Below are 27,830 nucleotides of genomic sequence, written 5' to 3'. Positions count from 1 at the left end.
TGAAAGGCAACTCATTTCTCTGCGCTTGTCATCGCCTCTGAAAATATGACAGGGACAGTTGTAAAACCCAGAGATCCTGGCATCGACGCGTACGTGCATGCATGCGCACACACACACAGACAGCCTCACACAAATACACAGAGGGACAATAACCGCAAACTGAACAATATGTAGTAACAGTGTGTACTTCCCCAGAGAAATCTAGGTCACAGACAGACAGAAACACGATGAAAGACGACACACTGAAAATATCATACTGCTACTTCAAGTCCTCCACAATCACATACTGCGAGCCAAGCAAAGCATGTACATATTACACTTGGAATTTTATTATGTTTGTGCGTGTGTCTGTTACAGTATACTAAGACGTGTACACCTGCATACTGTTCTCATCCCCTGCCATCAGAGCTTGTTGATTCCCACATTAATAAAGGACGTCCTCCTGCTCCTCAGCGCTCAGATGTGGCTCTTCAAAGAGAGGCACAGTTTGGTCATGAAGCTCAGGGAAGACAGTGACCTTTTCAGTGTGAGGAGGGTGTGCCTGCACTTCATTTAACCCCTGTCCCACCACCATTTCCCACCACCACCCCTTCACAGCATGTGAAACAGATACACACCGGCAAACTGGGGAAGCATGGATACTGTGTAAGCTGGCGCCCCCATGTGGCAATTTTTTGCAACAGGCTCATTTATCCACTTGTGACAACTTGTGACAAGTTCATTTGAAATGAAAAAAATTTGGTCTTTCAAGCTCTCGCTGTGTGAGGACAGCAGAGAGACACACAACCACAGAGGAGACTCAAATTCCCAAAGTTCTTTGAATAAGTGAACTCCATATTTATGAGATTTGATACTTCACATCTTCACTTTACAGAACAGAAGAGATATTGTCCTCTTTGGTCCCAGATTTTACTCACATACATGCTACCTCATCATAAGTTTCCCTGAATAAGAGTAGCAGCTCAACATAAAATTGTCAGGAAACATTACCTTGCACAAATCCAGTTAGCTACTGGAAGGGAACTGCTGCCATGTACCCATAGCTGAGAAGTCCCCGCTAGATCTCTATAGACCGCTGAGTCGACTGGCTGGGAATGTAAGGGGACAACGTGACACAGAGACCCTTAAAGCAGGAAATGACACCTCTCCCCTGTTCCCCTCAAATGACCTTCCTGATGTCATGCTGCTTTGCTCGAGGAGTCATTACTCATCTGTTATCGACCAGAACGACGGAGCACAATGACTTCATAAGACGAGTGGTGCCCGAGAGAGCGAGGAAGAGGAGGGAGGGTCGAGAAGTGCGATGCTCAGGTTCTGAAATCATCCACGCTTTTCTCAACAAGGAAAAGTAGAGGTCATTCTTTATGTCTGTCAGGGAACAGCTTTGCTTTTTTCCTCCTCAAAGCGAGCAAAAGAGAGTCACAAAGTCTTTCTCCCTGATGAAAGAACATACTTTTTTGATCTGTCGGCCAACACTTGGCTGCAGAAGAGGCCTGGGCACAATTGCACAAAAATAAGTACTGGCCACTGTTTACCTGCATGTGTGCAAGCATGTCTGCACTTCTCTCTATATCTGCTGTGCTATTCTCTACTGAACCTTTGTTTTTTTGCCTCCAAACCAAAAAGGACCATGCAAGGCAGGATCCAGTATTGACAAGCCAAAAAGGCAGGCCCTCGCCTATCCTGCAGCCAAAAAAAGATTTGTCGAAGTGGAACTGGGAGCAAACGAAAGAGACAGAATTTTCTACGGGTTTCACTGCGATTACGACTGAGGCCTGTGAGTCTCACAGGCTACTAACCATCAGTGCCTGTTTAAAAATACAAAGGTGCTCTGTGTCCACACACACTCCTATTTGAATGCAGTCACACAGGCGCACGAACATGCACAAAAGCAGAGATGTACACGTTGTGAAGCAAGAGCACAGAACACAGATGATGCACGATGAGCATGATGTCACTTCTCTTGTATATTTTCACAAACAAGCATTAGTATTTGTTCAGATAAATGAGGCTGTCAGCATGCATACAGGGATAAATCCCAATCACATGATCTTGTTATAAATCAGCAGAACCTCAAAAACATCCAACAAAGAATAGCAGAACAACCACAAAGAAAGACATAGAAATAAATTATGTTAAGTAGAAAAAAAGACCAGAAAAACAGTTAGCACTAAAAGCTGCTCTCCAGAACAGACACACATTATTTAGTATCCAAAGTTCTGCAGTTCGGCAGCTGCCATCATCAGCAAGGTGCCGAGGAGGCAAGGGTTTGCTCAGCTATTTTAACACTGTGTGTAGGCTAAAAGCACATTACAGTCACGTTCTGCACAAGTTAAAACACAGCCTGCCTCAACTGGTTGGCATTTGTTTGTTCTTAATACCAGGAAAAAAGCCCTGACCTCAGTTGCCGAACTTGGAAAAGTCCTTCGCAAATAAAGTTTTGAAAAACCCACAGGCTCCCGAGAAAACAAGAAGCGAAAAAGCGCAAATTCAAACACAGTAGCAATTATTTTCTTCACATAACTGCGTCACCAGAAACACATAAGTAATAAACGGTCAGAGGCGCTGTGGGCGACAGATGCACCGGAGTTATTTCCATAAGCTGCAATGAATCCTTCTTTATGGTGTTAACCGACTAACAACAAACACTGTTCAAAAAAGCCTGTTTAATTACTCATTTGAGTAATTGCCAATAAAGACTGGCATGGAAACACAACACAAATCCTAGTTTTGGACAACAAACAAAGAAATAAACAAAAACAATGACAACCCCATTTTATGATTCCTGAAAGACACTTAGGAAGCTTGATAAACGAGGCCCACTGTTTGTGTGTGTGCATAAATGCATTTCCATGAGGACGCACATACACAAACAGGAAGCCGTATCCACTTATCTGATTTTGTATGTCCACTGTAACATGTTGTTTATTTTGAACATACAGTACTGATCTCTGATGAATACACTCTCTAACACACACACACACACACACACACACACACACACACAATCCGGCTGTGATTATCATCATGAATGCTGGGCCAGTTTCAGGCAATGGGGGCTGCACTTACACATATGACAAGCAGACATCCTCCCCGTCTCCATCACACATTCCTCCAGAAAGTCATTCACACAGAGACCGGTAAGAAACTGCATTCATACATATCAAACAGACACCTGCACACAGACATACACATACACTCACTCACTCACACACACACACCACAGACACACATGCGGAGAACGACAGAGAAATGGCGAGAGAGACGAAGCGAGTGTTGTTTTCATAGTGATTTCTCCTGGTTGACCACAGAGCAAAATGAGCAGGCAGAGACTCCTGCAAACCCAGAGCTGTTCAATGAAGACAGATTGCACTTGTGCAAGCTCGGCTGTACGTGAGTGTGAGTGTGTTTGAGTGTGTGCCGGCCAAGTTGATCCACGTCCATGGTCTTTAGGCTCAAGACCGTATCTCTGCCCCCCTCAGCTGCGGAATGCTGCAGTGATTGCTGGGTAATTACCCCGACGCTTTATTCCTCTGCTCCCAGCACCATTAGTATTAATTCTCTCCTTTTTCTCCTTCTTGGAGCTAGAGAATGGGGGCCCTTTGATCAGAAAGAAAGAAAGAAAGAAAGAAAGAAAGAAAGAAAGAAAGAATGAATGAATGAAAGAAAGAAAGAAAGAAAGAATGAAAGAAAGAAAGAAGGAATGAAAGAATGAAAGAAAGAAAGAAAGAAAGAAAAAGAAAGAATATGTGGCCACCCGGTTGGGACAACAGCAGCCATGTGTCAACCTGTAGTTTCTGACCCAGGCCCATTTTACAGTGATCTGGTCAGACAGGTCAAATACATCATATAGTCATGTGGTTCAACTGAGAGACAGAGGGTCAAACTGTGACCCACTTTCATCTGAGTGGGTTTGACAGAACCCGAAGTGCCTGTCTCAGATCTTACAGTATGAAATAAAAATACTTGACTGTCAACAGGTGAGGTCGAAACAGGTCAGCGTGAGTTATGGCTTGTGTCATCATCAGGATACAGTCAGGTTTAAGTTCTTCATCAAGTCGAACACGTCTGACTTCTTGAAGTGAAGTGCACGTGTTGTGGTCAGGAAGACGACAGACTTGAATAGCTGGAGCCTGACATATGGCCCAACACTGGGTTTGTCTTGACTGATGTGTGCAGCCTGGCTCCAATCAGCCGGCCTGGGGCTTTCACCATTAACCCCGGCTGATTGCTGATAGGAGCAGAGGGGGATGCAGGGGGGCCTATCACAGGCTGTTTACCGGATCCACCCCAAATCCAACAGGCTTATCTGTAGCCATTTCTCTGCACTGTGATTGGTCAGATGGAATCCATTAGGATGAAAGGCATTGGTGGCCTCATCACAGATCTATCAAGATCATACACACGCTCACACACAGGAACGTAAACACACATTGAAGAGTTATCTGTAAGGATCTCTGAGAAATACAGCTGTAACACACACACAATTACTCACCAGGAATCCTTAACCCTAAAGCATATCTTTTTATTAACTTATGTGCCTCACAACATCCTCATGAAGCTGCAAATATCAGAGCAATAAACACTTGGGAGGCCAATGCAATTTGCTAATTTGAGGATGAGTACTCTCTCATGAAATTGTGCTGCCACACAAACTGTACATGTTGTTTGACCGAGGCAGTGCATATAGACCAAATTCAGACACTAAGGTACTGATTTGACTTCAAAGTCAGGTGACAGCGTCATACAATAGATGCAAAGTCTTTATAGCCAGTAATGATATTCAAGATATGTATCTCTACTTTGGGATTAAACTACAAGTAGTAACAGCATTGGTTAGGCCTGGGTATCTCTTGGAATTTGCAATGCAAGTTTGAGGAATATAAACCTGCTTCTTCTATTTTTTTTTTTAACTTATTAATGCATCAGTATTCAGTGTAGTCATCAATGAAGTAGCAGTACAAGAACTTTGCTTGGATAAAACTTAAATTAGCAGCCTCTTGATTTAGATGAGGAAATATCTTAGCAAAGATTAAGTAAACAGGATTAAGAATCTGAGCACGCATTGGATGTCAGCTTGCGTCACATTGCAGTCACGAATCAGAATGTATTGGGGTTTGATAGTCAGCCCTTGTAATGGTGTGTCACTGCACATAATGACCATTTTAGGCGACAACACTTATTACATGACTGTTTTAGGAGGTAGTTTAAAATTGGAGAGAGAGAGATCACTGTCCATCACGCACATCTGGACACAAAAGCAGTAAGCAATGCTCATATTTGTTTATACACAGCACACACACACACGCACACACACACACACACACACTGAACACTGTGCCAATGCTGGACCAATATTTTCCTTTCGATCAACATGCAGCACTTCCCCTCGCTATTCATATGCATCAGACTCAAAAGTGCCAGTGTTGTTTTGGGGCGGTGAGCAAAACATGTGGAAGGAGGGTGAGAAAAGAGAGAGAGAGCGGCACTGAAGTTTTTTTTGGGGGGGAAACATGGTGAGCATAAGCCTGCATGGACACAGCAGTTTGGTCAAATGAACGTGACATTTATAGAAGACAGTCATTAGGCAGCATGTATCCATTGAGTCAACAAGGGACATGAACATGGGAGTGTATTCAACAAAAATGAAAGCTCATAAAATTAGGAAAAATGGACGGACAGGAGAGCAATCGGTCCACGGAGAGGGAGAGAGAGAGATCAAAGTGGGGGAGAGGAAACAGAGGAAACGTAGAAGGCCAGGGAACAGCTCTATTTATCTCTATATCACTCTCTCTCTCTCTGGACTTTTCTTCGCAATCAAAGGCCATGCCGTGCTGATGACACCAGGCCAGAGCCAGCGATGACACCAGGCCGGAGCACGTGCTGAAAGAGAGGCAGAGGGTGGATGGAAACGGAGCTAGGTTCCCCTGAGAAAGCCGAGGGGAGACCTGTGAGACACTATCATAACAAACAGAGACCCTTGTGTACAGGGCATCCCTCTATATAGACACACATAGACCAGCAGACACCCATTCTACCCAACGCTGCCCAAGCAGACGTAATCGAATCTCCCTGTCTGTGGTCGCTATAGGGAGGGAACATGATAGGGGATACTATACTTCCATGCACACAGCCAGCCTTTCTAAAAGCATGAATATGGATTGAGATGACCACAATGTTTGAACATGAATAACACATGTATGCCAAAACCACACCACAACCGGCTTTGCCTCCCACACCCCTACCCTACCCCCCCAGCGACAGAAAAAAAAAAGGGGGGGGGGGGGGGGGACCAAAAATGAAAAAATAAATAAATAAATGCATCATTATGCATTGGTCATGGTCTCGTAGACCAAGGGCTCAAACAGAGCTGCCACTGTTCTGTGTTGTGATACGTAAGACCAAAAATGCCCGCACAAACCTCGCATATGTGTTTTCTTTTTTCATTTAAAGACCAGTTCCTCATTATTTTTAGTTAAATTCAGCCTCTAACTATTAGGATCAACGCAGGGCTCAAACTACAGCAATGACATCATGGTAACATGCTATAAGTCATGGTGACTGTCCACGCAGAGGCCCCGAGGAGAAGATACAAATGCTTATGCTCTCACAGACAGAAAATAGGGCAGCAAGGAGTGACATGTTGTGCAGCTTAAGCTAGTCTCTACGGGGGTGAGCTATTATCATTTTAAAAGTGTCTAACACTGGTGTGCCTGTATCTGCCCACCAGTCCGGAGTCATTTTTCCAGTATGTACATCACTCGCTGCATTAAAGAGTGATGATGCCAAAGAGGGGCTGAAGAGGGGCACTTTACCATGAAGTCATTTCTCGATGCTAAACATACTTGGTAGAAACTGTTGAGTCTGTTAAAGGTGCGTAAAGCTAAAGGAGTCAAGGTTTTGCATCACTATGTAAAATTTAAAGTAAAAGTCAATCCAGTTACGAAAACAGTCCAAGAACAAAATGAAAGACCTCCAAAACAACACAGGGACAGGGGGCAGAGCTGTGATTTACTGGTCAAAAAAATACAAAACTGCAACCTGAAGAGATTCACGAACTACAGTTTGATACACCAAACAGACTCCCTGTTGTTATTTATATTATTTTTTACTTCTTCCGTTCCATTTTATATTACACCCACATAAACATCCTGCAGACTGTTTTTACTCTTAGTTCCAGATGTCAATTCCTTATGACTGGGAAAACACACACACACACACACACACACACACACACACACACACACACACACACACACACAGGCAGAAACACATTAAGACACACCAGTTGACCTGTCATCAGCCTGTGTTATCATCACCACACTGGGTGGTTTGGGAATTGGACCTGTTTGTAGTGGAGATAGAGAGCTCATCGTAATAACGCAGATGCATCATCTTACCCTCAAAGCTGTCCAGGAGGATGACGTGTGTGTGTGTGTGTGTGTGTGTGTGTGTGTGTGTGTGTGTGTGTGTGTGTGTGTGTGTGTGTGTGTGTGTGTGTGTGTGTGTCTGGTATAGATATTGAGTCTTTTCATCGGTGGGGAACATATACGAGAGATTAATAGCCCTATGAACTGTTTAGTTGAGTCATTCAGGGCCGATAATTTTATGAGGTGGAGGCCCACCACATCTTTTAAATGATTAAAGCTAAACCTCATCCCATTGTTGTTATGAAAGCAACAACAGTCCTTGTTCGCAGCAAAGGTTTTTCGATCAATGACATACTCAAAAAAACTTTCATAAGCGTCTCTGCTGACCCACATTCAGCCGATCGTCTACTCGTCTTAGCTTTTCGGTTTTCAGAATGTTTTGTCACATCAGAGAAGTCCCCCGTTATTGAGGAAAATGCACCCTTGATATTTAGCTGCAGGAAGCATCAGGCAAAGCTTTATCCTGTCCTGGGAAGGCTTCAAACATGCAGGCAAGGTCTCTGTCTTTTACGATTGGAATGCAATGACTTTTACAGTACGGCACCATGAAGATCAGTTACACAAGCTACACTCCTGTCTTTTCCTTTGTATACACATTTGTACTTAAAACGTCCTCAAATAAAGACATACTTTGCGAAAGAAAAGGGTAAAAATAGCAGCAAACAAGACAGGCTTTTTCTCTTCAGAAATATTACGCTGGAATGATTAATCATGACACGTGTCAGGGTTGGTGCACCCAAATTTAAAAAAAAAAACAAACATATTTTCTCACATCCTCTGGAGGTATCTAGCCGTACAGATAGTTTTAGTACTATCTGGCCAGGTTTTCTGGCGCCACCCAAATACAACAGAGATGAATGGAATTTCATTTGTGGTGCTCCTGGCATTGAAAAAATACATTTAAAAAAAATCGACAACATTTCTTTCCAGAAACAATGTCCTGCTTACTGTGGGTAATCCACAAACCTCACTGTGAAGAGTTTTTATTGGAACCACTGACTACTGAAGAAAGATTCCCTATAAAAAACTGCTGACAGTATCTTGACAAATGGATTTGTTCCTGGTAAATCATGACCAAAATTCTGTCCCTGCATATCAAAATGAGGTGAACAGCACTGGAGTGTGTCACTGTTTTATGACTCTTGGTTTTGTTTTGTTTGTATTTTGCCTTGATAGCATAGAGGCAGATGGGAACCAAGGGGAGATAGATCTACAATGCATTTTGCTACATCGACCAAATTGAGCTTTCATACAAGCTGTAAGCACGCGGTTACACAGGAGAGCATTAAAAGGTCTCCCTTCCTGTACAAAGAGTCATGTGAAGGCAGAGTTAAATGGAGTTGAAGGCTCCACACAGCCACTTAATTACATGTTTTTAACCAGTGAAATGCGTTGAAAGAGAATCAAACTGCAGCATTTATGTCCCCCCGAAACAAATGTGTTCATTTATTAAACAAAACATGATGTTTGCTGTTCTTAATGCATTGTGTTTGACATTTGCATTTATCAAACTCTGTTTTGAGGCGTCACTGGGCTCTGTGGAATTCTAGAACTGGAACATAGAACTTGGTCACACTGGTCAATGGTCAGTGTGGTGAGAAACCATTTCATTTCAGTGCACAGAGCACTGAGAGTTGGACACAGTGAGACATTGAGGGGAAAATCTAAAGATACCCATTGCACTTGCAGTTATTACAAGAAAGTTCACTGATAGAACCTTCGGAAATCCAGCATTTTTTGGTGGTAAGTACCATATTTGCCGAAATGGAGAGATTTGTTGAGAGAGACAGTAGTCGTGAAGAAAACACATGTCATGTCAATGTAAATGAACTTCATGCTTTGCAGGAGGGTTAAAGCTAGTCGGTTAAAACAGTAATCCAATGGTGAAAATGTATTAAAACACTGAACTGTACAGGCTATAGTTTGTTCCTGTAGAGACAGAGTGTGATTTGATTAACCATGGTATTCTGACATGGACAATGATTGCACCTATTAAAATCACTTTCACACCTGAAGATCGCTTTAGTTGGTCAAGAATCATTGATGAAAAAAAGATGAATTACACCACAAATGAACCACTTTTGGTTGCATGGACCGACTGAAAGGAGAGAGTTCTGTCTAGTTGTTTCTTCCACACCAAAGTCTGACTTACAGTTTTCCCACCAGCCTAAATGAGCAAATACACAAATTACCAGTAATGGTAAAGAATATGATCACCGCACGCTTGAGACAGGTGACAAACGTTTGAGTGAAGAGACACTCATGAACATGAAACGACAAAGAATGATCAGAGAGAGAGAGGCCTTTGAAAGAGAGTGTGCTCAAATGGCTGAGGTCAGGAACACCTTCCGCTTGGAGATGGAGAACATAGAAAATGAAAGGAGACGGAAGGCCCTGACCGCAGGAAAAAATGCTATGTGTGAGGAAAGAAAGGCCCGTGACATAGAAAAGAAAGAGATGGCCATGGTGAGAGAGGCTTTCGCTCAAGAGAAGTCAGACACAGAGAAGATGAGGGTGGCTTTCCAGGTGGAGAAAGAGAACATGAAAAATGAAAGAGAAGCCTTCAAGAAAGAACTGAGGGGTCAGAGTACGAAAAGAAAAGCCTTGGAATAAGGAGAAGATGCCATGATTAATGTCAGAGAGATGTTCGAGATAGAAAAGGAAGAGATGGCAATTATGAGGAAGGCCTACATCCAAGAAAAGACAGACATCCAGAAGATGAGGGAGGCCTTCCAGGTGGAGGAGAACATGGAAAAAGAAAGAGAGGCCTTCAAGAAAACCTCAACAAAAAAGAAAAAGAATAGGAGAAAGGCTTTTAATGCTGGCTCTGTGTGAAGACAGGAAGACATTTGAGAAAAGTGGGAGTTGTATAAGATGAGGATAGTTACCATTCAAGAGAAGACAGACATTCAGAAGATGAGTGTGGCTTTCAAAAAGACCATTAAACCCAGTGCTGTCAGAAACATCACAGACACACAAAGACAAACCGAAATCTCTCCAATGAGCCTTCACAAGCTTTGCCTGTCATTGCATGTTGATTATATTACATATAATATTGCATTGTTGAGTTTTCCAGCTTGGTACACTGGGTAGCAGTGGAGGGTTTTGTCACTGCAGTACACTTCAAGCAGCACTTACAAACGTCAGAATGATGAATAGAAGTGTTTATTTCAGTTAGTTGAGTTCTGGTTGACAACAAGGACAATATCATGTCCAAATCCGAGAACTGAAAAGTTCATTTAAGATGCTAAATTGAGCTTCACATCCAGCCTGAGGTTGGCCTCAAGATATTTCATTTACTTTGCTGGATGTAGGATCAGTGTCAGCGCTGAAGAACATGCAGTCATCCTTTAGTTAGGAGAGACACTGTTGGCATTTAGATTTGTGTCTGGGGAGGACTTCATACTGCTTGCGAACACACACAGAGCTTGTCCGTGTCTTTTAGCATAAGCCAGCAGTAACTTAGAGAGTATGAAGCCCAGAAAGGAAACTAACTTTGACTCCTAGCTCCACTCCTGACTTCCCCTCGAGACACAGCACTGTAAGTTATAGCCCCCAGGGACTGCTGGGAAATAGGAAGTTTGGAAAACCAATCAGATTGTGGTCAGTGTATACAGTGTGTGGCAAATGGAGTGAAACACCTGTCAGTTCACAGTGTAAAATGCTCTGGATGTTCATTCAAATATCATTTCTTCTTCCATTCATTTTCATGTTAACACATGTAAGAAACATTATATTATGATCCTGCATAAAAACATCTTATGTTTTTTGGCCATGCACTTCAACTCATGTATACTTCACATTGCTGCTGACCATTTTCCTAAGTGTGCTGAATCACTGCTGGACTTTAAAAAGAAATGGTAGCATGATGTATGGGGAAGACGGATTACAAGACTGGGAGCAACATGTCTAAGGATGAGAATCACACAGGGACACAGAGGAAGAGGCAGATGAAAAAACATCAGTGAAGGAACTCGTGATAAACCAGCAATGACTGGCAGCACAAACCAAATATTTTCCAATTCATCATCCAACCTAATCTCACTTCTGAGCCTCGAGGGATGAAAATGGCAACTGAGCCTTACAGTAAAATCGCACAAGATCACACAGCAACAAAAAATATCTTAAAAAAAAACTAGACTAATACTTAAAACCAAATGCCTCCGGAATGAACTGGCAGCCTATAGCAAACATTTCTTTGGCCATGAAATAAAGTTGAAATCAAACGTGAATGAAATGTCAATAAGCAGAAGGGGTCCCATTAATCTGCTACAAATTAGCTTATTAAGTGAAAGCTATAGGTGGGACCCAAAGGAGTACAGCACAGAGTGCACATAAAGGTCATCTTTAAACTTCTAACACAGAAACACCAGGGGTCACACAAACATAATAATGCATTTGAACATATTCATGCACTCATATACGCACACACATACACACAGATTGATGGCGCTGCATGTGACCTTTGGAGCCCTTTTTCATTAAACTCAGCAAGGGGGATGGTGGGAGGAGAGCGAAGGAGATCTAATTTGAGGACATGAGAGGAAACAAGGAAGTTGAGAGGGGACCTTTATGTGTGTGTAATTGGTCTATGGAGGAATTGCCAACATGCACACCACAGGTGGCCACAGGCCCTGCCTAAATAGCTAACCTTATAAAAGTCATTAAGGCCCCTGAGACATGCTGTGGGAGTGTGTCTGTGTGTGTGTGCATGAGCAGGTGTGCATTTAGAAGGATGTATGTTCTGCTCTTGAACAAGAAATAAGATGTTGTGTTCACTTATCTGTCTGCATTATGTGTGAAGGTGTCTGGGTTCACTGTATGTAACAGTGATCTTACTAAGCACATACGCAATGATTCATACAGTATAACAAACACTCTTTGTCTCTTCACAACACCTGCAGCATGATCATGTGGCCAGAAACAGAATTCATTTCCAATATGGCTGATTAACCAGAGAAAGGTATCTGATGTGGTGACGGTCAATAAACCTGTCAAATATCTGCACTTCTTTGTTTCCCTATAAAAACTGATTTAATAGCTAAGTTTTTCCTGGCAAATGTAGGATGGAAAAGAAAACCATTACAGTCACTGAAATATGCTTTTTATCATTGAATATAACCCTGTAACTAGAATCAGGATTTGCTAACTTTGTTGAATCTGTATAAATTGTTTTTTTTTGTAGTTTGGGGGCAGCCAAACAAGCTGAAAACACAACATTTATATATTATCACCTTGTAAAGTTGATACTTGTCAGTAAAAAACTGCATATTTACATATATGACTGACACAGAGCAGCATATTCATTCATTTGGAGCCATGTTTCTATCCATCCGTCCACCAATATTCACTCTTTTTAAGTCTGTTTTTGATCTCCAGTGGTCTCCTGCTAAAAAAAAAAAAAAAATCTGTTTTTTTACTATGTTCACCAGGTGGTTCCTCTACCATTTGGTGCTGCGCAGATGTTCAGTAGGTTTACCAAATCTTTTTCACTAAAAACAGCTATCTGCCTGCTGTGAGTGAAAACTGATTAGAATGAACTAAAACACTTGTGGGACATTAAACCGAAACAACTGAGGGGGCCTGTATGGTCAGGTGACTGTGCTTTTGTCACTACAAGCAACCCCTTTCACATACAGTCATTTTATCCAATGTGGATTAGTGCAGGCCTAATAAAATGTTCTGCTTGTGAACCGGTGAAAGATATGGCCTCTCCAGAAGGTCTGGGCTAATTCGTGTCACATTTGACAAGTTAAACTAACTGAACTGTACTGTACTGTACTGTGATGCTGTGACTAGCTCGACTCACTCACCTTCTTCTGCAGGACATTAACCTTCCTCTCCTTGACGTCCAGCATGTCCTTCATGTCTCTGATCTCTCCTGTCAGTGTGCTCTTTTCATCCGTCAGATCCTGCAGCTGCTTGGTCTTCTTAGTCAGAAACTGCTCCTTCTCCTCCAGTCGCACACGCAGAGCATCGACCTAAAAAAGACCAAGACGAGAAGCTAAACGCACATTCGGAAGTTCAGGAGTCAGACAGAAACACGAAGAGACAGGCACCAGTAGGGAGTTAGACCGACATCTAGTCAGACAGAGATCACAAGGGAGAGTCAGAGCAGGTGATATAATTCAATATTAGCCTGACAGGCAGATGGACAGGCAAGCATATAGGTTGGACATAAACTGTAATAGACTTTAATAGACAGTTTGAGATGGAAATAGAGCAGATTGACAGCCAGGCAGAGACGGAAAAACAGAAACACTTGTAAAAATACATAGAAATACACAAAAAAGATCATGAAAGCTTACACCACATTTTTTTTTCCCCAGTGCTCAGTCAGGTGGCCCATATGTTATCATTCAGTACTGGAACTGACATGTCTCAACACATTTACTTGTTGACATTTGGAAGCAGTAAAAGTTCAGCTTTGACCTACTGTCCATAATATGAACCACCGTGGACTGATGCAGTAAAAGTGAACGTGAGAGAGAAGGAGCCTGGAGCCTGTCCCATCATTTGTTATTGAGAGTGCTGCGTGATTGGGCCAACGCTGCCATAGATCAGACCGCTCACACACTTCACACTCACACATTAAAACCCTCGGTATCTGACTGTGAGCAACGAGATGAGTGATGTCTGAGCTCACTCCAGTACTTCTTATTGGACATATATCAGTGTTGTGCTGCACCGCCTACAGTAACACACACACCAGTGCACACATACACGCTCTCAGCTGGCTGTCATGGACAGACTATGCGCTCCTCTGTTCCTCTTCAACACCTGATTACATTTCCAGCACTTTTTTTTTTTGCCATGGTGCAATGAGTGAACCCATTTGAACTTAATTTCAAGTTGTGCGTGCGTGCTATGAATTCAAGACACACCACACACACACACACACACACACACACACACACACACACACACACACACACACACACACACACATAGTGTAGATAAAGGGAAGCAGCAAGGGAGGGCTTGTTAACAGTCGTTTTAACAAGCGATACTTGGACGCTGAGGGGACGGTGTGAAAACACTTAAAGCACAGGCTCTGTTGTGCTCTCCAGCTCATCTCTCAACTATTTCACAGGCCACATAAGGAGATTCATAAAGGGTGGGAGCAGCAATGGAAAGTAACTACGAACATTCACTCAGGACCTGTACCTTTAAGTACAATTCTAAGGTACATGTACTTTACTTGAGTATTTGCATTTCATGCTATTTCATATTTCTACTCTACTACACTGTAGATGAAAAGAACTTCTTACTGTATTTAGTTCTAGTTACTTCTATAGCATATTGAGAGTAAAATATGATGTTATATTGTAAATTAAGCACAACAAACAGTGTATAAAATAGTATAGTTAACATTAGCAGAGACATTAAAATGTTTCTTACAGATGAAACAAGTAGTTCAACATTTTGGGGAATAGACTTATTCCCTTTCTTTCCAACAGTTGTATTTTGTTAGGCAGCTGCAATTAGCCTAGCTTAGCACCAAGACTCCGGGCAGGGGGGACAGCAAGCCTGCATTGTTCTCTTCAAAATGACACCTTCCAGCACCGTGTGATACCCTACATAAAGTATATGCATACATGTACTTTAACTTAAAAGAAATAAGTAACACAAACTTTGATGGATGGAATAGAGGACGTGTTCATTGTGTATTGCTAGCTACTGCATTGTGTATTATCTGAATACTTCCTTGACCACTTGTTGGGTTATTTCAGAAACGAATGACAAATCACAGTCAGGGAAAACAAAAATGAGGCAATAATACAGAAGAATAACATAACAGATATGGTGAGAACACAATTGAGATGCACAGCAACAGTCAGTACCTGCCTGCCTGGATGTGTGTGTATGTGCATGTGTAAGATGAGAGTGCAGGTCGCAGACACACAGAGGGCTCCTCTCAAGCAGTAGCATTAGAAGCAGGCCAGGACCCCCAGGTGTAAGATGGTGAAGTATTTATCTCATATTGCTCCTCTGGCAGACAACCAGAGTCTAATACTGAGCCCTGCTCTGTCCTCCTCACTCCACACTGGCAAACTGAGGAACACACACACACACACACACACACACACACACACACACACACACACACACACACAATCAAGCACACATACTAGTGGCAACGCTAATCCTTTGTACGTACAGTACCTGAGTGCATGCACATCATCCTGTGCTGATGCCCATGAGTGTGCGTGTGCGCATGTTCCTCACTGTGTGCATGAGACAGAGTAAGGGGGAAAGAGAGACCCCCTCCTCTACAACCCCACCTGGCAAGGAGCAATTTAGCAAGAATGTAGCAGAGAGGCCTAACAGGAAATCCCTGCTGTCTCACCTGCATTGGCCCACTAAGCTGTGATAGTACTGTACAGACGCCCTGCTAATACCCTCTTAAAGCACTCACCGCTGCCAGGCACAGGACACGAAAAACAAGGACAGGGAGATGGACAGATGAGGAGGGAGGGATGAAAGGATGGAGAGGAGTAAGGGTGAAAGCAAGGGCAGAGAAATGAAAGAGTGAAAGGAGGTGGAGAGATAATGGGAATTCTTAACATATTATTGGACTTGAGCATATTAACACCACTGACATGCTGCTCCTCCACTGGCTAAAACCGCTGCTCCATCAGCAGGTCTGTTACAGGAAATACTGTATGTCTTTATCAGCTGGCACACACGCTGAGATGACAGACAGCTACCAAGTCAAGATGATTAACCTCACTCTTCTCCTTCAGTTTCCTCTCCAATTTTCCTCTCCCTGTAGTCCCGTTCCTCTCGATGTCGTCTTCCAACAACACCTCCGTCTCTCACCCCGATACTACTACCTCTCTTTCAACACTCCATCCCTCCAGCCATGCTCCAAACTCACCAGGAGTTTTCCTACTGCCGCTTAAAGGTGCAGGTCCTGAAGCGAGACAAAGTGATGGTGTCAGTGCGACAAATCCCTCAAGTCCTCTAGCCAGACTGCCTTTGGGAAAGGCAGTTTTTTTTTGTTTGGTATATGAAGAAGAAAGAAAGTGAAAGGTGAGGGAAAGAAACAGAGTGGCTCACTGCTGTCCAGTCTGGCTCAGTCCAAATCCAAAGGGGACATTAGAGATTGAATTCAAGCGTTCCTCAGATAAGATGAATTAAAAACACATCTATACTGTATCAGCCCATATTCCCCCAAAACTCCACTTAAACTTTCCAGCCCTTCACTCAGCACCATATCATTTAAAAAAATGATCTTGATATGTTTTCAAGATTCTGTGGTTGCAAAACTATTAACTCTTTGGGATTTCTTAAACGAATGCACCCACAAACTAATAACAGCTCTGAAGTGTGCATGCACACACGCATGTAGTGAACTGTTTTCTACATGCACACATGCATGCAGCAGCAATTAAACATGCAACCTTGCAGACACGTACACAAACACACACTCATTCTCCTTGACTTCCTCTCTCATGCTTGCAATGACAGCCAAGTGTGGATTCTGGACACTGGTTAGCAAAGTAAAACAGAGGCTTAAAGAAAACAGCTTCTCTGTTTGTCCTCACCTCCCTTTTTCCTGCCTCACATTTCATCATAAAAGTTTTTCTGGCAGGCAAATCTGTAAAGGTATCAGGCCCAGCGTCGGCTCTGGGCCGCAATAAACAACACAGGGACTATATGAGTAGACCACAGTCAAAACGGCAGAACCAGAGACGATGGGGAGACCACAGCAAAGGCCTGGGGACGCACCGATACTTGGATACTCGCACACTAACAGTTGCACTCTCCCTCACCCTCTTGGGTGCGAGTCACGGGTTGAGCAGAAAAAAACGTTCCTAATATGATCTCCTATCTCTCCCTCTAGCTCCCACTGACCCTTCTGTACGTTTCTGTTCGATGAATCAGTTTGAATGTCACTTCAGCTGACAACACCACCATAAAAGTTGTTAAATCCCAGGAGTGGGTCTGGTGCAGCGTATGTAACGTCTGAACTCAGATCTGCTTTGGGCTGCTGCAGTGCACTACACACAGCTGTGTGAGCTATTCACTTCTCTGGCTGTATGACATCCAGCCAGCCTGTATAAATACAGCAGAGAGCAGCCATTAGACTTAATTTATTTAAAGGCCTGTGCTGTGAAATGAATCATCAAAATTTATGAAATAATATTCGACTAATTCATGTTTGCCTAGCCATTAATGTGGTCACGTCTGGATTGTATCACTAAAAGAAGGAAGGCTATTCGATTTCAAGATGATGCGAGACCACCAGAGATTCTCCCATATCAGCTATAATCATTCAAATATCTCTTTTCATTCAAACATATGCATGAAAGAGAAACCAAAACACTCTCATATGATGAAGAAGGAAAAGAACGAATGTGGACTGCTGGGTTCAAACAGCCAACTGCTGTTACTTTTGCTTTCACTCTGACTAATGTCTGTATTATTACAGATTGGTGAAAGGTGACCACAAAAATGGTCAATCCATCTTATAAAATACTTATGTTTACAGTATATACGGTATGCTGCCGTGCACAGATGGTGTATAGGCACCTGACTGTGGGTACCTCTTACTCACACAGATGTGAGAAGGAGTGGCGTTAAATGATCCATAGTTTCCTGATGAGGCAAGAGAAACTTCCAGTAGATGTCAGGAGGTCACTGTTGAGGGTTGTGAGGTGAGACAGCCTGAAGACCGAAGTGGGATTTTTCTCATATGAGCACATTCATGCATGTTGGCATGTGTGTGTATGTGCGTGTGTGTGTGTGTGTGTGTGCAGGTGCAGGTGCAGGAGGAAGTTGCAAAGTCAAACAGAAGAATGAAGGACTTCGCACAGCACATTGTGAACAAGGGCTGAGCTTCTCCAGACCTTGCACACACACACACACACACACACACACACACACACACACACACACACACACACACGCACGCATACTGTATATGCAAGCGCATACACACACAGAAGTTTTCCTCTCCGCCTGAGCTGGCCACACCAGACATGACGACACCGGGGCTGATCTGTGCGGAAATGAGGGACGTTCCCTGTCGTGGTTCTTAGGCTGGGTGTCATTTGATGATGTGTCATCAAAGGCAGGGATAACGCAACACTCAGAGCTCTGATCAGGAATCGTATAATGGGGGATCACCTCAGGGCCCGCTCGGGATAATAAGCGGATGTAAACTGCCTCACAGCAGGGGCTGCAAGGTGGAGAGTGGGGCATAGTCTCGCTGTACACTCCGACATCTGTGGATCAAACTGTGGCAACACAGCTGTCTGCCCACAGGCTACAGAGGGAACATGGGAAAAGACAAGGACTCAAAGACGCACTCAAACAGAACTCCTGGGATCCACTAACAAAAGGATCTTTGTCAACAGAATGAATGAATGTTTTCTGCCAAAGCATAAAAGCTAATCGTGCCATGCCTTTGGTTTTGTACCAGAGGATGGATATATGACACAGAAAATGTCAGGGACTCACTCTGAGTACCGTCACACTAACCCACACTGCGCACAGCTGCTTCAATCCCTCCTTTGCCCTCCATCTATCATCATTACCTCCTCCAACGGAGATGGACACACACACACACATACACAACACACACATGCACGTATAAAGGAGGAGACGCTGCAGGCGTTCCCCCTCATTAACACTTGCTCCTTCTTTGATTATTTTTCCTGATCATTTCCAGCACCGCATGCCAGTTGCTACATCCTGTTTCCAGGGAATCCATTTCCTGTCAAACCACAATGAACAGTCACTCTGGCAAACATGTGCAGAACAATCGCAGGAGTGCGGTGTGCAGTCGATGCCTGAAAGCAGCTTGATTTCTGTTTGATCAACAAGTAAAACGGTTCCTTTTCTGTCATTCTGCTGTTCTGTCTAACACAAACTCATGATCTTGTAGAACAGACAAACACTGGGTTGTCACCATAAAAAAAGAGAGAGAAAAAAAAACACTTTGAACAAATGAGAACTAACAAGCAACCCTAGTCCTGAATTTGTTTGTGCAAGGTTTGTGTTAGGATTTTTTTTTTTTTTTTTTTTTGGTGTCAAACTTCTATTCCCAAGGTGAATCTTGCAGGACTGACAGCGCTAAATTCATTGGTGCCTCCGCTGCCTCGTACACGAGCTAACACTAGTGTATGGAAGTAACGTTTTAAAAAGAATTCACATTTATCCGTCATTTTTCCATTACACTGTCCGATCAAATGCATCCTCACATTACTATATCTTTTTGTTTTTGTCCAGCAATTTGGGAAGAAATAAACAAGTGTACAAGGCATAGCTGTGAAATTAATTTGGCATCATCATTATAGATCAAACATTCAGTTGTTCCTCTATAAGATGAATGGTGACTAAAGTTATAAAATTGGGGAACTTGTGCTTGTTTCATGTTAAAAGGGTATTTTACAGAGCTCAATTTAGTCACATCACAATCAAATAACTTAAGATTAGGGTGCAACAAACATTTTCATCATGTCTAGGTACGTTCCCAAAGACGGCAGGGCAGAGAGCTGTGCTGCCGCATAAATGAGAATGAGAAGATAGAAGTCACGTTCTTATGTCACATGTGAGGTCTGTCACTGCCGCCTGCAGCACGCAATGTGCTCTGTTCTGCCCAAATTTTTATGGGGAATGTTGTTTCTCACTGTTACTGCACAGACATCACAGGAGGGAGAGTAGGTTTGCTCGTGCATGTTCATTTGATAACACCAATCATTCTGCATTGGTTAAATTAAGAATGCATCTGAGCAGTTTATGGAATTGTCTGAAGGAGAAGCCTTTTTGCACGCATACAACACTAAATACAAAGCACTGTCAATAGTTTTCACGAAGAGATGAACATCCACTGAACTGTGTAGAAATTGTAGCCCTTTTTCTAAATATCCCCAAGGGTGAAAAGAGCTGTTCACCTGATATGGATGTTAACACTCTCAAACACCCTTAAAGCTGAAAGGCAGTACTTTAACCTCATAGACATGGTTTCATTTCAAACAAAATGTGCTGGACTGGAGCCCAAAAAAAGAAAAACACATCATTGTTCCCAAAAAGGAGGAGAGGAGACTCTCCTCAATACAGTCCACACTGTCTGATTCAATCATTCTGTTGAGACCTACTATTAACAAAGATTGAACTTTCTGTAGGAGTAAAAACTCTTCAACTGTTTCAACTGTGTCTTGTGGCACTGTGTGTTTGTGTGAGGGTATCTTTGTATGTGTGTGTGTGTGTGTGTTTATATATGTGTGTATGAAATTAGAGGTTAAGTGGTCTGAACAGAGCAGGGTGACCCTGAGGGGAGAGGAGGTCAGAACAAAAAGAAAGGAGAGTATTGTCTCTGGCGGTCTCTATCAGCACCTCACTGCCTACTGGTTAACCAGCCACTGACTGACAGCAGACCAAGCAAAGCCCTCATTACTGTCTGTGTTTATGTGTGTTTTTGTTTAGTTTCAAACTGTGCAAAAATAGAAAATGTGAAAAAATGTAGAGAGAGCACACACACACACACACACACACACTTCCAAAAGACATTCATGTGGGATAAATCATGACAAAAATGAAATTCACCTCAGATGTCCTCTAACTTAACGCGTCATTTGCGCTGAAGTATGCGTGATGCAGATTTGCATGACAACGCTAATGTGTGCGTTTTGATGTGCGCATGCACAGGCAGCCATGCGCACGCGCTTGTGTTTGTCAGCTCCTTTGGTCGTGCGCGTATTTACCTCGTTCCCTGTGTAAACCATTAAATATCTCATCCCCATTGTGACCCCTATAACTCCACTTTATGGCTTTTCCACATGGCCTCTGAAGAGCTCGCGAGGGCTTTATTTTGGACCGTGCCATGTTTGTTCTGGGGGGCCCTGACGCTTTGCTACTCCCACTGCATCCCAAACCGCACCACCCGAGGAACCCAGGAGCACGCTGCTGGGTCTGAGACTGGTGACCGTGGTCAGTCAAGTTCACATGAGGTCATATCAGAGCTGGTCTGCAATGGTCAGTCATCACAACAGCCTCGGGGTTTAGATGTGAAGTTGATAATTAGCAGTCAGCCTAAAGCAGGCTGTTTTCCACTAGCTCAACCACCTCATTGTTGTCTTTAGTGCATTTATCAAGTCCTCACCTACGTTAAAACTGTCATCCACTCTTTCTTGCAGTGGTTCTTACAAATGAGGGATAAGAATGGACAGAGGAGGAGGAGAATCCGGCCAGAAAATACAGGGGGATAGAAGACAGATGGGGGCAGATAGTGTGAGGGAAGAGAAAATATGGACAGAGGGAGCAAAAGGGAATGAGGCAGAAAGAAAGCCAGAGAGTGAGAACACAGCAGGGGGAGAGCGCAGGGCGGAGTGTAACCAGGTTGAGACCACATCTTTTCTCCGCCTCACTACCTAGATGAACCATCAATCAGCGAAGAGAACAAGGAAAGATCAACAAAAACAGTCCAGCAGGGACCACAGCACACCGTACCATTGCATCACTCACTGACAAAAGCCCACAGCCTTCTACATCCATCAAGCAACTCTATTCTCTCACTTCTCACTTCCTCCTGTCGCTCCATCTCATCGTGATTCTTTTCCCTGTCCCGCTCCAGAGTCTTTCTTTTTTATTTTCCTTATACGTCACCGTTGCTATGGTTGATGTTAGCAAGTCATTTTCGAGTCATTTATGTCTTCTTCAAGTCATTACACCTCCGCCTCAAAATAAAAACTCTGCCGAGGCCTTCGAGCAGACACACTGCAAACGCTGGTGATGAAAGAGAACACAGGATATTTGAGGTCACGTCTGAGAAAGTTAAAATGAAATACCACAGACTGCTGTCTGTAAACACAGACATGTTGCCACATCGCCAAACGTGCATTAAAGGTGAGCTGCTCCTAACACTTCTGCTGGCATTTGGTGAGGAACAAACTATCAAATGTTATATTACTGTGTTATTTATGTACCTGATCCAGACTTTGACTGAAGCACCTTGAACCTACTTCAGGTCCGGACTTCCCCTGTGTGGGTAAGTGGCCACCTGCAAATTCCCACCTGAGTGTGTAAATCAAAGCATATCAACCTTCTCAAAATGAAAACCTTAACCAATGTCTGCCAAAGAAATTACATGCAACATGATTTGTTGCATTAAAAGAAATTGAAGGTTATAACCGAGATTATGTGACTCTTAAGGAATTAGAGTTACCACTAAAGAAGACAGCAGAGGCAGTAAAAACAGTTCACGCCGAGAAAGCCAAGATATTACTGGTGCTAAGACACATGACTCTCTGTAATACCTTTTTCACCAGTGAACCACAACACAGCTTATTTCTTGCAAATCACCCTCTGATCCCCACAAGCCACTGGTGGGTTTGAAAGGCACGTTTTCTTCCATTTATCATATCTAGAAACTGTAAAAACAGAAATTATTGTTAGATTTTCACATTTCCAACAGTCCTTGAATGCATCATGTGTTTTGAACCATTCCATCGGGGAAAAAAGCTAATCTAACCTTAAAATTGTAATATTTCCTCACTTTATTTTTCATGTTTCATTTAAAAGTTTGCCGAAAACAAACTGTTTGCAATAACCAGGTCCTGTAAAAAACATGACTGAGCTGAGACCAACAGTCATGAAATGACTGAACTGCAGGAAGAGGAGGAAGAGGAGAGACCATTTGCACAGGCTGTAAAAATGTTAATATTTCACTATGTATAACATTTGGTAAAATAAATATTTAAAAACATTTTTGTTTGTTTTTTATGGTTTATGGCTTTATAATATTGTACTATTCATTTCTTCCTACTGCTAGTCATAATTGTGCTGTTGTCATAGAGGTGTAGGACTTGTATGTTGTACTGAAAAATGAGCCCACAGTGAGTAAAAATGTGACAGGAGCAAAAACACCTTGAAGAGCTGCTTGGGTTCAATGAAGCCAGCCATCCATGTTTAATTTTGTCATCGCAGATGTATAAGCCAAATGTTAATCGTGAATTGGGTGTGCTCTTGAAAAATGTTCCATCTAGCGCTATCGTTTTGTATTTTTTGTTTGCACCCTATTCTAGGCGACCATGGTCTTGAGTTAATAAACTCTGAATCTGAAGGAACGTCACTTTGTCCTGGAATCTCAAATCAGATCAGAGATTAACATTCCAGCACAAAAAAAAATGCCAATGTATTGCAAATAAATCTGTCTGGATGTGCACCTCAGTGTGCCATCACATGGACCAAGTGTGACTCGGAACAGCTGAATTAAATAAACAGGCCCACACGCCTCTCTTAGTGCAGTGGTAATATTAAAAACTATGTTCTCGAAGAAAACCAAACAAAGTCAAAGCACATGCAAGCCCCCTCTTCCACTGGGGTTGTGGCCTGTTCCTTTGTCGCTGGCTGATTAAATATGCAGGAAGGTCTCTTATAGGTTACCTGATCTGCTGGAGTATAGTTACAGCCCTGCATTGTCCTGATCAGGGCAAGAAAGACACATACACATACTGTATTAAAGGGCTAACTTTCCACAGACGTGGACAGCAGACTCACACACAAGAGCACACTCGTTATTTTCCACATTTTCCAGTTATCAAATTAAATCGCACCCATTTAGAAGCTGTCCTTAACTTTGACTGACAAATAAATACACTTCCATTTTCTCATTCCTGCACTCACAGTGCCTGCTCTGTTCGGTGACTGGTCCCCTCTTAGTCCCATCCTGATGTGAAAGCTTTTAGAGAGAAGTGTCTGTGAGATGAAGGTGCTCCTCAGCCCTGGCGGACACCAGTCTGGCTCTGGGGGAGTGGACTACTGTACCAATCACTGTCATTTATGATGAGACCCACCTGGCACGCATACACATATATATGGGGAGGGGTATGATGAGCCAGTAGTCCCAGCGGTAGGAAATATGGGGCCCTTGAGGAATTTTAAACGAGATGTAGAAACAAACCGCTGAAGGGATGTGAAGGAATAATATGAGCGGATGGAAGGAATGAGGTGAGAAGGGAGATCCTGTGAGAATGGCTGTGCCTTCTAGCTGAATGACTGACAGACAGTAAAGGAATGCAGGGCCATGGCCGCCTTCAAATAAACTCAATATCTGTACTCATCCTCTGGTTTGCCCACTTAGTCCAGGAAACCCTAGCCTCTCCTAAGCGGGGGAAAATGCCACTTCAATAGCAGGAAAAAACTACTCGAGACCGGAGATGAGAGTCCAGCAATCAGCACTGACAGCGTGTGTGTGTGTGTGTGTGTGTGTGTTTATGTGTGTGTGGTGATCAAGACTGTCGGATCTGATTACAGCCCTGCTGCAGTAGCCTATGAGAAATGTAGAAGAAGACAGGCAACAGAGCTCAGTGATGTGCCCGGTGTCAGGAGCACGCTGGTCAATTATAAATCATTCCCTTGTCATGCAGCCGCACATTAACGCATAAACACACATACATGTGCGTTATATTAACGGACAGATACACACACCACCTGCTCACTCATTTCAACTTTTGGAGACATTTACTGGCTTAAGCAACTACAATTATAGTCTGCACTAACAAGAATGATATCTTTCAATGGTATAATATTTAAGTGTTATGCATACACGGCTGTATATGTAACCCTTTAGCACTGAAACTGACATCCTGACCTGAACAGTATATTTATGATTGCTTCAGTAACCTTTACTGATCCTGCCTTGCACCCACACACACACACACACACACACACACACACACAAACATATTCCAAATAATGTACTGTACCCCCATGCCTCCCAGGTTTTGGATACCTTACTTTGACTGATATTGGCTGTATAACAACAAACCTTAGCCATCCATGTTACAGTGTATCTGACCATAGCTGCACATAAATGTTGTTAGCTTTAGCTCGCTATCAATGGCGATAACCCTGACCTATGGCAAAAGGACACACATTTCTTTACATACCATTTCAGTGGGACACAAACAAAAACATCTACACACAAAACCACCCACTGAAGACCAATACCAAAGTATGATGTATTCAGTTAACTGCAAGGGCCAAAATTCCTTGCACATGTATGGACAATTAGGCCTAATTTTGGCCCAAATTGCTTCCTGTAATGATGAGTGGACATAGTTAGCAGGCCGCTCTCAACTGCCTAACACAAAGAGATCTAAAGTATCAGTTCCAAGTCTAGAGAGTGATGGAGAAAAATGCTAAACGCTCTCCGCCCCCAACCCACCCCACACACATGCACACCTCCATCTCTCCGCATACAACCCGCCTCCATCCCTAACAGCAGTGATAAAATCATTAGAACCACAGAGTTTAGAAACTTCAAAGATGAAGAAGAGAAAGCTGCCAGCTTTCTCTCCAGCCTTCTGACTGACTGACCCGCCCACACACACAAGCCCACTGGTGGACTAAAGGAGCCACACGCAGAGACATTTTTTCCACCCACCTCAAAGTCCATTAGAGAAGGAAAGCAAGGCGTTTTGTATCTGAGAAGAGATGCATTGCATTTGAGCTCCTAGAACATGTGTGTTTGTGATGGCCTGTCATCTCAAAGGCTGTTTTTTTCAAGATCAGTGCACACTCATGATCATCACCGTCAACGTGCCAATGCTAGCCAAAAAGCTAATTTTCCCTGGAGTACAAAAACTCCAAAGCTAAGGACTAAAAGTCAAAAAGGATGGGTTTAACAGGACAAATACAAACTAAAACAGAGCTAAAACAGCCTTAACATATCTTAGCCCTTCCTATTGTTACTGTAGTGGCGATCAACAGGCTTCATTTTCAGGCAGCCTAGTCAATCAGAGGCTGTGTGTATCTCCCCACGTCCAGGAAGCTCAGTGTGTGTTCATATATCTGTGGGGGATTTTTTTTGTGTGTGTGTGTGTGTGTGTGTGTGTGCTGACCTCTGTCTGCAGCGTATTGGCACGCTGCTCCTTGGCGCTGAGCGACTCCTTTAGCACCTCGATGTGTTGCTTGCAGTCTGAGTTCTGATTGGTCAGTGTTTCCAGCTTGGTCTGCAGGGCCTGCATCTCTGACTCCTTCCTGTTCAGCTCCTGCTTCAGCTGCTCGATCTGACAATCACAGAAACACGTGCGCAAAGTCATTATGAAAACGTTTTAGTCATCGCTGAGTGAGTCTGTAGAAAACAAAAAACCCTCCAAGTGAGAAGAGAACTGCATTTTTCTCAAGCAAACACACACATGCACACACCCACACAAACCATATACACATCTCATGCAAAAACACACCAGTATGTGTGTTGCTGTGGTATATAACTGAATAAAACCATTTTTTCCCACAATTAGTTCTCTATGAACAGAACTTTCAAGTGTTTTGAAAGCACGCATTCCCCATGCTGTTCAATATAGAAGTGGGCAAAACGAACAAAACAAATGACATGACAAATATGTCATGGGTCAAAAATGTAACCTAAAACTGAGTCAAATTGTTTTATTATAATTAACTTTTTTCAGAGAAAATCTGAAATGTTTCTCCTCCTGTGACACATTTTGGCAAAACTGAACACTTTTTTTTTCTATCCGTCATTTAGACATGAAATTGTAAACTATAATATCTAAATATGTCAGTTGTGTCATGATCCATTTATCTGGAGAGATGATACATCACAATATTGAATTATCGCCCAGCCCTACATTATGAGTCCACAGTCAGAAGAGTTCCAGGTCTACTGTCTGCTTTATGGACACACCAAGCCAAACAGCCAGAGGGGGACAAATACATGCAGGCAGAGTTATGGGAAGCAATATTACACTCACATAGCTGACAGATTACAGATTGTTTTAAGGAAGACCGTACAGAACAGGACGGAAAGCCACAAAGGAAATCAAATGCACTAACAGAGGGAGGTTTCTGTGCTGAGGTTAGCTATGTGCAGAAGATTGCCATCTGTCTATTGGTGCCAAAAATGCACAAAGCTGATTCGAAGGAGAGATTTCTCTAATTGTGTGAGCAGGGTTCACCTCGTAACAGGGGGGTTGCTGACTGGACAAGAGCTTGGCCAAGCAACCCTCACACAGAAATTAAGAGAGCAGGGAGAAGGCAGAGCGAAAAATAGGAGACGGGGGGCCAAAAGGTGAGGCTGGAGGCTGTGATCGGAGAGGTGAGACTGGGGAGAGAATAGTAAGTCATGTAAGTAGAACCTGATAGAGTATTATAGATAAAATAAGGAGCAAGGCATTCAAAGGACAGCGGGAGGAATAATGGGAGAGGAGACAGACTAATGAGAGGGGTACTTCTGCTTGTTCTGTGATCCAGGGCTGTTGGGTGGGGAGGAGGAAGGTGGGAGCTGTTCTGATGGAAGACACACATGGGGACAAGGCCTGCTCCTACAGAGACAAAAAGACAAGAAAGACAGCAAGCCACTAAACTATGGCACACAGCCAGCTGGGAAACTAAAGACAGTATCCCAGCTGGCTGTGTGCTCCTCTA

The 27,830-nt window shown here is 43.1% G+C and overlaps 1 protein-coding gene across 7 annotated transcripts in view; it reads right to left on the bottom strand.

Annotated features, from left to right (window-relative positions):
* LOC143327080 (ERC protein 2-like) overlaps positions 1-27,830 on the bottom strand; it is a 144,420-nt gene that overhangs the window by 98,059 nt on the left and 18,531 nt on the right. For all 7 annotated transcript variants that reach the window (XR_013077723.1, XM_076741233.1, XM_076741234.1 and 4 more), the window contains 2 exons: positions 26,285-26,452; positions 13,244-13,411 (listed from right to left, as the gene is read on the bottom strand). Coding sequence is in view for 6 of the 7 variants with exons in the window: in XM_076741233.1 (XP_076597348.1) it covers positions 13,244-13,411; positions 26,285-26,452 (336 nt within the window). In the remaining variant the exon portion in view is untranslated. The remainder of the gene's footprint in view (positions 1-13,243; positions 13,412-26,284; positions 26,453-27,830) is intronic.

The sequence above is a fragment of the Chaetodon auriga genome, chromosome 10 (assembly GCF_051107435.1).
Source record: "Chaetodon auriga isolate fChaAug3 chromosome 10, fChaAug3.hap1, whole genome shotgun sequence".
In the NCBI taxonomy this organism is placed as follows: Eukaryota; Metazoa; Chordata; class Actinopteri; order Chaetodontiformes; family Chaetodontidae; genus Chaetodon; species Chaetodon auriga.
Note: the sequence above shows the minus strand (reverse complement) of the source record. Positions and strands in the feature narration are given on the sequence as shown.